Source organism: Quercus suber, unplaced genomic scaffold (genome assembly GCF_002906115.3).
Source record: "Quercus suber isolate HL8 unplaced genomic scaffold, Cork oak 2.0 scaffold_857, whole genome shotgun sequence".
NCBI classification, from domain to species: domain Eukaryota; kingdom Viridiplantae; phylum Streptophyta; class Magnoliopsida; order Fagales; family Fagaceae; genus Quercus; species Quercus suber.
Window position 1 is genome coordinate 131,884 of NW_027070287.1, and position 11,265 is coordinate 143,148.

General features: G+C 34.4%; 3 protein-coding genes across 3 annotated transcripts; 1 reads left to right on the top strand and 2 right to left on the bottom strand.

Annotated features, from left to right (window-relative positions):
* Positions 1–1,860: 1,860 nt before the first annotated feature.
* LOC136061318 (small ribosomal subunit protein uS8z/uS8w-like) lies at positions 1,861–3,162 on the bottom strand. Its single transcript, XM_065767876.1, has 3 exons — positions 3,003–3,162; positions 2,750–2,910; positions 1,861–2,221 (listed from the first exon to the last, which is right to left on the bottom strand). The coding sequence occupies exons 1-3, from the start codon at positions 3,133–3,135 to the stop codon at positions 2,123–2,125; spliced, it is 393 nt and encodes a 130-aa protein (XP_065623948.1). The 5' UTR covers positions 3,136–3,162; the 3' UTR covers positions 1,861–2,122.
* Positions 3,163–3,256: 94 nt separating this feature from the next.
* Positions 3,257–5,332, bottom strand: LOC112032273 (small ribosomal subunit protein uS8z/uS8w). The gene is made up of 4 exons (XM_024065039.2): positions 5,206–5,332; positions 4,166–4,306; positions 3,914–4,074; positions 3,257–3,385 (listed from the first exon to the last, which is right to left on the bottom strand). The coding sequence occupies exons 2-4, from the start codon at positions 4,296–4,298 to the stop codon at positions 3,287–3,289; spliced, it is 393 nt and encodes a 130-aa protein (XP_023920807.1). The 5' UTR covers positions 4,299–4,306; positions 5,206–5,332; the 3' UTR covers positions 3,257–3,286.
* A 1,232-nt stretch (positions 5,333–6,564) lies between these two features.
* LOC112032271 (large ribosomal subunit protein bL27c) lies at positions 6,565–10,197 on the top strand. The gene is made up of 3 exons (XM_024065037.2): positions 6,565–6,923; positions 9,684–9,785; positions 9,878–10,197. Exons 1-3 carry the CDS (start codon positions 6,618–6,620, stop codon positions 10,055–10,057), a joined length of 588 nt encoding a protein of 195 aa, XP_023920805.2. The 5' UTR covers positions 6,565–6,617; the 3' UTR covers positions 10,058–10,197.
* The last annotated feature ends 1,068 nt before the right edge of the window (positions 10,198–11,265 follow it).

Here is an 11,265-nt window from a genome sequence, read left to right on the forward strand (position 1 = left end):
TTATATATTTAACTTGTTTAAATGTTACCGTTGCTTCCATATCTTTTATCTCTTCCTTTTAAAAGCATCCACATCTGATTTGAAAAATTTAGCCAAATTTTACAAAAGCAACTTATTTTTTTTAATTTAGAATTTTCAATTGATCTTGCATATATTTCAATCTTCATTTTATTATAAATCCAATTAAAATAATACAAAATAATTTATTTATTTTTTCCACAACACCCATCATGCTCAACTCAACCCATGTCATATAGGGGCTAAATCAGCTCATACCCAACCTCATCATAGTTATTGTAGAAATTAGCTACCCAGAATTAGATCAGTATCACCGTGTTACATAGTAATAATTTGACAGAACCAATCAACCCACAAGAGAAATTTGACGAGAAGACCACCAAATTGGCCACTACAAAAGATGTTCCATGACAATGATTCACGACTGCCTATGTTGGCACCTTACAACCACCGCTCATGAGAGAGAGAGAGAGAGAGAGAGAGAGATCTAACTTCCAAGAATCAAAGGTAAGAGGAGTTGAAGCGTACGGAATTGAAAAAGAATAAAAGGTAATTAACAAATGGATGAAAGATCTACAATAACTCATTGTAGCAATTTAAAAATAAAATAAAATAAAATAAAAAGTTGGCAATTTAAAAAAACAAAAACAAAAGAAATAAAAAGTTGTAGATATGATGTAGAACCAATTTTGTATATATATGACTATAATTTGACTAAAAAATGATATTAAGATTATTGATATTAATACAATAATATGATTGATTAGAAACCAGCTTTATGGACAAAATTTTCTTGCAAACCAAATTGCCAAATATGTAAAAGTTAAAGATCTGGTCTCGTATCAACAAACACACAAATTTAATGCAATCGAATGTTGTTATTCAAGATAGAGTTGTTTTAAATGATGATCTGGTGATTATTCTTTAATTGGAACGGCTGGGATCTAATCAAAATAAAAGATTTTTAGAGAAAAAGAGAGGGAATGAGTTAAATTTTTTGATAATTCGATAATTATGATGAGGAAGGAGTTAAAGGTAATGAGAGAAATAAATTAAAAGGTAACGAGATAACTCATCAGTATTAGTGTAGCTTTGGATCAACTTTTCTCAACCCCCTTAAGAGAAATCCATGTAAAATAGAGCTTGTGCCCAAACACCAATAATGACTAGAAATTACGTGAGGCTACTCAATTATAGCTAGTTTAGGGTTTGAAAGTATAAAATAGTCAATGTCGCTGATGCTTTTCAATTTTGTTGTTGGACGAAGTTAGAGTAACTTGATCAAATGGGCAATTTAACACGTTAAAAAATTACAAATCTAATTCAAGATTCCTTCAACACAGGAACGAAAGAACTTCCAACGTAAAATATTCAAGCAAATTCTAACAGGGGAAAACCATCTTGGAAATACAAGGATGTTTTGTTTTGATATAGTAATAAGTATTATAGAAGCAAATAGGATAACTAGTGTCAATTGTTTTTAAATTTAATCCTAGCTTTAGGTATGCAGTAACCTTTTGGTCTAAAAAGTGGTTTAAATGGGATAAGATACCAAAAAAAAAAAAAAAATTGTTATAAATTTACTTCTTTAAAGTCGAGCATTTAAATTTTTGGTGTTTCCATCTTCCCCTTGGAATTTTATTTGAAATTTTCACATGCATGAACTAAAATTGGTTCTGATTTGATTTTAGACAAACTCGATAAATAAGATTACTTAAAAAATAAACTGATTTATTATTTTAGTTCAGTTCGAATTCTGCAACTTGCCCATCACTCACATAGAGGAAAAAGATGACATAATTCATAGTTTCATACAATGACCAGGCCAAGTGGATACTTCAATGATCAAAGCCTTAAAAATTGCAGTAAATTGTGATTCATATAACCCGACTGAACGATAATCAAATATGTAGTCTCTTTAACGGTGAGAGACTGAGAGCAAATGAAAGGCAACATTACAGTCTTCATAAAATGTGGGTACACAAATTGCCACTCACACACACACATCAAATGAAACATAGAACCATTCTATATTAACCGAGTTGGAAATACACCCAAAAATTCCTCTCAAGCAGAAACTTAGAGATCAGTCTTGAGATTAAGCCTAGTAAAAAAATCCAAGCACTTTACCACCAACATTCTTTCTCCTAGCCTCTTCATGATCCATGATACCAGCAGAAGTCGTCAACACAATATATCCAAACTGCAGTTTTCAGAAATATGTCACTCAGGAAAAAAAATGGCAATCTGTATAACCGAATAAAATTAAAGAGATGTAATGCAGATAAAAGTCCATTTAAAAAACTTATATTTAAGTCATAGAATTTCAATAAAAATGGGCAAGATAAAGTGCCATCCCAATACACAGGGCATACTAAAAGCATAGCAAAGAAAAGCCAAAAGGGAGAAGGAAAGAAAAAGACATAAACAGCTGATAACAACAACAATAACAGATTTGACCATCCTTAACAGATTAGTCAAATGAGGCCATTAATTTACATTTAACATTCTTCATAAATTTAATCATCAGTATCAGCCAATCATCTGAAGATTATATTCACCCTAAACCAAACATTTTTCATCACTCTGCCATTTAATGAAAAAGGAAATGGCAAAATCATATTAAGGTAAAAAAAAAACATATTGGGAGACATCTGGCTTGAAGGCTTGCAGTAATAAAGAAACAGCAAATTTCCTGAAAAAGACTTTACAAGAAGCATGTGGTGCTAACCTGTCTTGAGGGGAGCAGCCTTGCAGTCCAACCTTCAATCTCTTTGACACCCACATCAAAACGAGGACTAATAACCCCACATTTGTTGAGCCTCCCATTCAGTTCGACAACAATTTTGCCAGCCCTGTGGTCATCAACATACTCAAACTCTCCAATGTAACCTATAGAGCAACACCAAATATATTAAAAGAGAACTTAAAATGTCTATGGGTAAACAAAAATAAAAAAATGAAGGTGACTTATGATAGTATACCATGCTTCTGCATAACCAGGAGAAATTTAACGATGACTTTTGAGGATGGCCTGATCATGACCTGCCGCTTCCCCCGTTTCTCCGCATTGTACATGCTCTTAAGAGCATCATTCAAAACACTCACTCGCACCATTGCTGCCGCTACATATTTTAATAACCATGTCAATGACTAAAACAAGGCTGTGGCACACAAAGCAAAAATGCAAAAAGAAGTAGAGACATACACACACAAAAAAAAAAAAAAAAAAAAAAAAAAAACTTAGAGATCAGTCTTGAGATTAAGCCTAGTAAAAAAATCCAAGCACTTTACCACCAACATTCTTTCTCCTAGCCTCTTCATGATCCATGATACCAGCAGAAGTCGTCAACACAATATATCCAAACTGCAGTTTTCAGAAATATGTCACTCAGGAAAAAAAATGGCAATCTGTATAACCGAATAAAATTAAAGAGATGTAATGCAGATAAAAGTCCATTTAAAAAACTTATATTTAAGTCATAGAATTTCAATAAAAATGGGCAAGATAAAGTGCCATCCCAATACACAGGGCATACTAAAAGCATAGCAAAGAAAAGCCAAAAGGGAGAAGGAAAGAAAAAGACATAAACAGCTGATAACAACAACAATAACAGATTTGACCATCCTTAACAGATTAGTCAAATGAGGCCATTAATTTACATTTAACATTCTTCATAAATTTAATCATCAGTATCAGCCAATCATCTGAAGATTATATTCACCCTAAACCAAACATTTTTCATCACTCTGCCATTTAATGAAAAAGGAAATGGCAAAATCATATTAAGGTAAAAAAAAAACATATTGGGAGACATCTGGCTTGAAGGCTTGCAGTAATAAAGAAACAGCAAATTTCCTGAAAAAGACTTTACAAGAAGCATGTGGTGCTAACCTGTCTTGAGGGGAGCAGCCTTGCAGTCCAACCTTCAATCTCTTTGACACCCACATCAAAACGAGGACTAATAACCCCACATTTGTTGAGCCTCCCATTCAGTTCGACAACAATTTTGCCAGCCCTGTGGTCATCAACATACTCAAACTCTCCAATGTAACCTATAGAGCAACACCAAATATATTAAAATGAACTTAAAATGTCTATGGGTAAACAAAAATAAAAAAATGAAGGTGACTTATGATAGTATACCATGCTTCTGCATAACCAGGAGAAATTTAACGATGACTTTTGAGGATGGCCTGATCATGACCTGCCGCTTCCCCCGTTTCTCCGCATTGTACATGCTCTTAAGAGCATCATTCAAAACACTCACTCGCACCATTGCTGCCGCTACATATTTTAATAACCATGTCAATGACTAAAACAAGGCTGTGGCACACAAAGCAAATATGCAAAAAGAAGTAGAGACATACACACACACAAAAAAAGAAAAAAGATTTCTGAATCAAGTATGAAACATTCCATATACTTTTTGTCCTGGCCCTATATCCTTTTGTAAATTTTGGGGAAAAAAATAAAAAGAAAAGAAATGATGTGTATTCATGTCAATCTAAAATATCACAACCACATCACCTTTAACCAACGAATCCTTCACCTTACATATATCTACCCAAAAATGAAAATAAAACCAGAGTTCAAAGAAGTTTTAGCCATTAAGAACAAATCAACTATAACCTAGTCTTGTGGCCAATCATATACATCATATAGCAAAACCCAAAATCTCAGATTTGTTACAAAAGCCACTAGCTTTACATCATATGGCAAACCCAGAATTATGAAATCATCCAATTTAACAAACGTACCCAGAACAATGCAAAACCAATTATATAACACACATCTAGTTGTTAACAATACATACAAACTCAAAGGGTAAATGGAAGCAAATGTTTCTATTATGTATGCTTCAAACAAACAAAAAAAAAAAACCCCATTTGCCTAAATCAGTTGTGCTCTAACCCCACTGATCACCAATCCATTTTTAGATTGAAAAATTCGAACAGGCACGCACATGGTATTAACTAAAAATCTAAAACCAAAAACCCAGTAACAAGAAGCGAGCACAAAAGCCAAAATGAAACAAAACCATACGACACACAAAGATATATAATAATAATAATAAAACAACAGATCGAATATCGAAATATTGAAAGTTCGAAACAGAAATCCTAAAACGCATCGTAGAAGTTTGAGGAATGAGGATTTTGTTTTGTTTGGTTTGTTGTTCTTACCGTAGGTATAGAAGTAGAGAGAGAGAGCTGAGCAGAGGCGCCTCCGAGAGAGAGAAAAGCTTAATAGAGTCTTCCTTCCATATTCCTATATTTGGTTTTGGAAAAGAAAGACATTGATTTACCAATTTGGTCTTCACCTCAGCTAGGGCTCCAATGGGCTCTCTCCTCTGTTAATGGGCTTTTAAAAGTACTGGTGGTTTACCACTGTGTGTTGGTCCAAGCTCGTCTTAATGCAGAAGCAATCCATAAGAATTTATAATGGGCCCAATTAAATGTTTGGAATTGGCTCAACTCACTATTTCTTTTAATTTGCATTATAAAAAAATAAAATAAAAACCAATTATCCTTTTTCTTTATTCAATTTTCTTATCTTTTTTATTTTTTATTTTTTAAATAATTCAATAATTAGGAGATAGAAGATTTAAAATTTTGAACCACATTAGAAAAAGCCAACTGGTTGAGGGATAAAGCTCTTAACATATTCTTAGTTAATTTATAATTAGATTGTGCAGACAAAAAACTATACAACGAATGATAACCAACTTTTTTTTTCCCCTTTGAGGCATTTCTGTGCCAAACATAAGATGACACATTTTGGGTTCTGTAAATTTTTTGGGGGAATATGAAGTTTTGTATTGCTTGAAATACTAAAGTAGAAAATTCTACTCATGGCTGCATTAGGTATCTTGCAACATTAGTATTTTAATTTTTAGCTTCATTCAGGGTCTTCCAAACAATTAGAAAGTTGTGATGTGTGGATGTTAATTTCCAATGGGGATCTTGATGGTTGTTTTCCAATAAATGATATTTCTTGCAGGGCTCAATTGAATATCATTTAAATGCTAGAGAATTTAATGATTTTGTTACTTATGATAGTTTTTTTTTTTTTTTGAGAAACAAAGAGTTTATATTTTGTAAAATCACATTGTGTTTTGGTATTGTGGATATGTGGGATTAAATTATTGTTATGGTGAATTTTGTGTTTTTTTTTTTCATTTTTTTATGGGCCAAAAATATTTGAAATTTTTTCTTGAAATTTTTTTAGAAGTAATCAAATATTAGAAAATAATTTTTTTTTTTTTTTAAATTGATATTTTATGAAAGGGTCTCATAAGGGCTCTCTCTCATAACTTGTGAGACCTACATGTGTTGTGAGAGAGGTTCTCACATTACACCATTTTCAAAGATTTAAAAAAAAAAAAAAAAATTAAATGCATTACTTTTCCCAAAAGCCCAAGATGAGAGAGAGAGAGAGAGAGAACAAACGAGTGGACGACTAACAAATTCAAAAGAACGACGTGTCGTTCATTGTTGTCTAAGACGACAGTTCCTTCGAGAAGAATAAGATAAGGTTGCCCAGTACACACTCTTCTCTGTGTGAATCATTTTGGTTCAGAGAGTCAGAAAGAAAAATGGCGGCCGTGTCTATGACTATGAGCTTGAACTTAGCTGGGGCATTCAGAGGGCTAAGCTTAGCTTCAAGCTCGTCGTCGTCCTCTTTCTTCAGAGGCGACTTTGGTGGGTCCTTACAAATGGGTCCCACAAAGCTGGTGTCGGTCCCACGGAGAATTCCGCTGACCATTCAGAATGCTCACAAGAAAGGTGCCGGAAGCACCAAGAATGGCCGAGACTCCAAAGGTCAAAGACTCGGCGTGAAGATTTACGGTGACCAGCTCGCCAAGCCCGGCTCCATTATCGTTCGCCAGCGAGGTACCAAGGTATTTGTATTTATCATTATCACTGCCTCTAAATTTTGGAGCTTTATATTTTTGTGCTTGCGGGGTTTCATTATAATCACTAGTAATGGTGCATATGAAAACTAAAACATTGTTACTTATTATATAATTTCACAAATTTAATATAAGGTCTTATAATTTCATGTTGAAGGATTTTTTTATGTTCATATAGGTTTTGGTTATGACTCATGTGAATTTCTAATTGAGGGTGCAAATTGAAACAATTGAACAAATTTGTGGTCTTAATCCTAAACTTTTTAAAAAGCTCAGGTTTTAATTTCTAAGCACCCTAAATTATAAGAAAATTAGGTAATTTACCTAAGCCTTTAATAAAGTTTAGCCACTTGGTGCAAGAAGAGTGTAACCACTTGTTGTAGAGAGAAGGTAACCATTTGGCGTAATTACGGCTCCTAGAACTCAAATTTTATTATGTAGTATTGTATAGTATATGATATGATATGTGGGTTTGTGTCCAATTCGGTTTACCAACACTTGATTTGAAAATTTACACATGCCAATGAGTTCTAGTGCAAACGGGATTAGAATCCTCTACATGTCCTAGTGTGATTATCATGGAGTTTTGAAAATCTTATCCATCTATTTTGAAATGAACAGATTGTATTTTGCCATGTCATCAACTCTTAAATAAACGAGTGTCACCATTTGGTATATATTTAAATTATTAATGTTGTGCTGAAATCTAATTTACTTATTTCAAAATGGATGGATAGTATTTTAGAAACTCCATGGTGGAATTGCCCTAATAACTTTGGAGGATCGTTATCCAGCTTAAATGGCACCTCGTCCCCTCCCTATAGAAAGTGTGGACTGTATAGTAAAGTGATTTGAGTATATGATTTTTTAAAGATTTTGTGCTAATTTTGTGAGGATTTATTTTCACCTGTGTAAGTGCAACTTTAAAACCACAGGATGACAAATTGAATCTATCTCAAACTAGAGCTGTGTATGTGTAATTATCCCCCACTTTGGTTAGTAATATGAGGGGTACTTATTTTGCATGTGTTGGAGAAGGGCTAAAAGTAATAACAGTACTTCCTAAGTGCTACCTAAATTGCTGCCTTGGTTGATGTATTGGGAAATACCACCCCAATTGAATGTCTGGTGTTTGGAACTGTAAATAATTGAATGTCTTGAAGTCGGCACACTCATAAATAATTTAAGTTGCCACAGCTAATTCAGTTGTGTCTGGTTAGCTCTTGTTGAAACTGTATATACACGGGCATAGTTACTAGGTGCCCCTTTGACACTCATAGGTTATTAAGGTATTCATTTTTCATTGTTTTTGTGAGATTACTCATGAATATAGTTAAGAACAGGAAATTACTGGGGCTAGCTGTGATGGCTAGCTAGGCAGGTTGTAAATAAGTAAAGGAATTGAAATTGCTAACAAGGGGAAAGGAATGCAAACAACACATGTTGATATTATAAGATTTGATACCACTTCACAAACTACCATGAGATTACACCAAGGGATTGATAAAAACAACAAAGTACAAATCCTTCCCTTGGAATTTATTAAGTCTGATCTGAATGTAGTTCTGTAGTATATACTGTATACGCGGAAAATTTTAGAGGTTGTGCCTGTCTTTACCAGGGAAATTGCTGTGGTAAAAGAAGCTTGGGCCTAACCTAGTGCTCCTTGTGGGTCTTTGGTAGTTCCATTTATTCTCAGCTAGGATATGATACTCCATGGTTATGTAATCAGGAGAAAGTACTCAAGTTATGTTCCTTTGGAATTGCATAGGTCCTTGTGAGCTGAAATTCATGAGGCTTACAATCTACAGGTCAGGTAGAGGATAGAACTAGTTTATGAGGGCTTCTTAGGAAAATTAAGGTATTTTGGTCTAAATTTTACTTCCATCATTTGGTGATATTATGAGTTAGGATACTCTTTCTATTTGAGTTTGGCATGACTGACAATAATTGGAACCATTTGAGGAAACAGATTGTTTCATACTCAAAATTCACTGGTAGGTTTTGGGTTGCAAACCAGTTTGGAACTGAAAGCTACATTTTAGAGAAAGATGTTTGAGGGATGCTTAACCCTTTACAGTACTAAAGAGCTTTTGGCGTTATGGCTTCACCCCTTAGAATGGCTATTCTTATAAGTAATGGGGGTAAAAAAGAGGACAACATTTCTATGAAGAATATCCCTTGTTTGGGCGAGTTTGATACTTTGATTATGGAGGCTACATGATGCGCAGCTTTCAGTCTTCATTTGTATCTGCTGATGATCGGGCAATTATATGCCAAGAGCCTTGCAGCTCAATTAGTAGCTCTTGGCGTTTCCAACTGAGACGTTCAAGGTTCAAATCCTTTCTCTCCCGGTGTAACTCTCATAAAAGATGATCGTGCAATTATATAGAAATTAGAAAAGCAGTACTGCTTAGAACACAATGAATTACATGAATTTCCTTAGTATAGATAAAAATCTCCATTCTTGTGATTGGCCAGCCGCCAGCATCATGTTCATCATACTCAGTAGATTGATAATTAAATATAGAGGTTTAGTGGGGAAATTTGCGTATAACCTGTGTATAATTTTTATAGTAATTCTCCACTTCTTTACACAAAATAATTTCAAGCTTCTCTATTAGTATTTAGAAATTCTAAGGAGTTTATTTATCCCAAGAAAGAAAAAGTACTTGTTATTAACTGTTCCTCATCCCTCAACGTATTGTCTTCCAATGACATCTAAATGTTTTCTTTGCAACAATTCAGTTCCATGCAGGGAACAATGTGGGGCTTGGCAAGGACCACACGATATTCTCCTTGATAGATGGACTAGTTAAATTTGAGAAGTTTGGGCCCGACAGGAAGAAGGTCAAGTTTAAAGTTATTAAACCTTACAGTTCTTGTTTTGAAGAGCTACATTTTTAATGGTGACTTAGACAATGAAATTCTATAATTGACAGATCAGTGTTTATCCGCGAGAAGTACAGCCGGAGAACCCTAACAGTTACAAAGCAAGAAAGAGAGAAAACTTCAGGTTGCAACGTGAACGCAAGAAAGCAAGAAAGGAAGCCTATATTGCTGAACCCCAACTGGTTATGGCTTCGGCTGTTGATGCCCAAGATAGCCATACCACTTGCTAATTATGGCCAGCGTCTCTTTATAGATTTGAATCATTGGTTGTTAGTTTTTTGTTGTCCAGTAATTGTTGGTATTCTTATTGAGAAGTGTCACTGGAAACATTTGCATCATATTTGCAGATTTGAGTTCCGATTTGTTTTTATTCTCTCCCCTTTTTGGGGAAGTAGTCCATAGTTTCTGATACTCAGTTCAGGTGTCTGCAACGTTAAAGGTTTCTAAAAGTTGCCATTACCTCCAGACTTTTGACAAATGGTTGGTCGTTAAAAGGTTTTTCTCTTAAATTAACAAGTAAAGCTTTGCACCGAAAAAATTCATGACTCGGAACTCGGAAGTAAACAAAAGAAAAATAGTATAATTATATTGAATTGTTCCATTACATCTTCGAGGTGGGAATTATTCATATGCAGTGTAGGCGAATGTGCACTCTCATTTCCTTTTAGACAATCAACTGATAACCCATTGGCCTGTTGACACCATTAATTGGTGTAAAACCAACTAATTCACAATTACTTGGTGAGAGAACATATGATGTGTAGGATATACGGGTCACATAGTGAGGTAGATCATGTTGTTGTCGGTTATGGTTATTGTTCAATTGATAGTCCAATGGTAATGGTATTCTTTGTGATGCCCATTTATTTTTTATTTTTTGACTAACTAGAATAGAATTGAAAGAAGTAGAGACTTGCAATGGCATATCTCTCTTGGCCTAAACTGATGATCACGCATGAGCTTTAAGATTGTTCTACGCTGTCTAGAGCCAACTTCCATGCAGACCAGCTATTCAAACACGTTTTGAATTCCAGTTTGTATAACCTACGAACCAAAAATGTTTCTCAATAGTGTTGCATGTTACTAGAGTGATGCAAATATAACTCACAACTTAAGAGCCTCACAACACTCTATAGACATTATGAAAAGTGCAGAATTTGTTCATTGTTCAATGGGTACCACTCTTGGTGTTTATATGCACACCACTCCATTAATATTGAGTGGGATAGTGGACTTAGTGGAGTAAAGTAACGGTCCAAATCATTACTCCATAACTCTTGGATTTTACAATTGTCCTGAGGTATACAGAAGGACATGCCCACTTTAGGTTTCCATCCATATTCTTTTCAGTTTCTAACAAGAATATAAGAGAGGAGCTACAGAGTTTTGGCACTGCGCCTACCCCAAAAAAAAAAAAGTGCCCAAGGCATCAAGCCTA

Bases quoted from the DNA above. Each gene is read 5' to 3' on its own strand.
- LOC136061318 (XM_065767876.1), bottom strand. From the start codon at position 3,135: ATGGTGCGAGTGAGTGTTTTGAATGATGCTCTTAAGAGCATGTACAAT. The intron at 2,911-3,002 runs GTATACTATCAT...GTTGCTCTATAG, and splicing joins CCTGGTTATGCAGAAGCATG to GTTACATTGGAGAGTTTGAG. The intron at 2,222-2,749 runs GTTAGCACCACA...TGAAAACTGCAG, and splicing joins GGCTGCTCCCCTCAAGACAG to TTTGGATATATTGTGTTGAC.
- LOC112032273 (XM_024065039.2), bottom strand. From the start codon at position 4,298: ATGGTGCGAGTGAGTGTTTTGAATGATGCTCTTAAGAGCATGTACAAT. The intron at 4,075-4,165 runs GTATACTATCAT...GTTGCTCTATAG, and splicing joins CCTGGTTATGCAGAAGCATG to GTTACATTGGAGAGTTTGAG. The intron at 3,386-3,913 runs GTTAGCACCACA...TGAAAACTGCAG, and splicing joins GGCTGCTCCCCTCAAGACAG to TTTGGATATATTGTGTTGAC.
- LOC112032271 (XM_024065037.2), top strand. From the start codon at position 6,618: ATGGCGGCCGTGTCTATGACTATGAGCTTGAACTTAGCTGGGGCATTC. The intron at 6,924-9,683 runs GTATTTGTATTT...GCAACAATTCAG, and splicing joins TTCGCCAGCGAGGTACCAAG to TTCCATGCAGGGAACAATGT. The intron at 9,786-9,877 runs GTCAAGTTTAAA...TATAATTGACAG, and splicing joins TTGGGCCCGACAGGAAGAAG to ATCAGTGTTTATCCGCGAGA.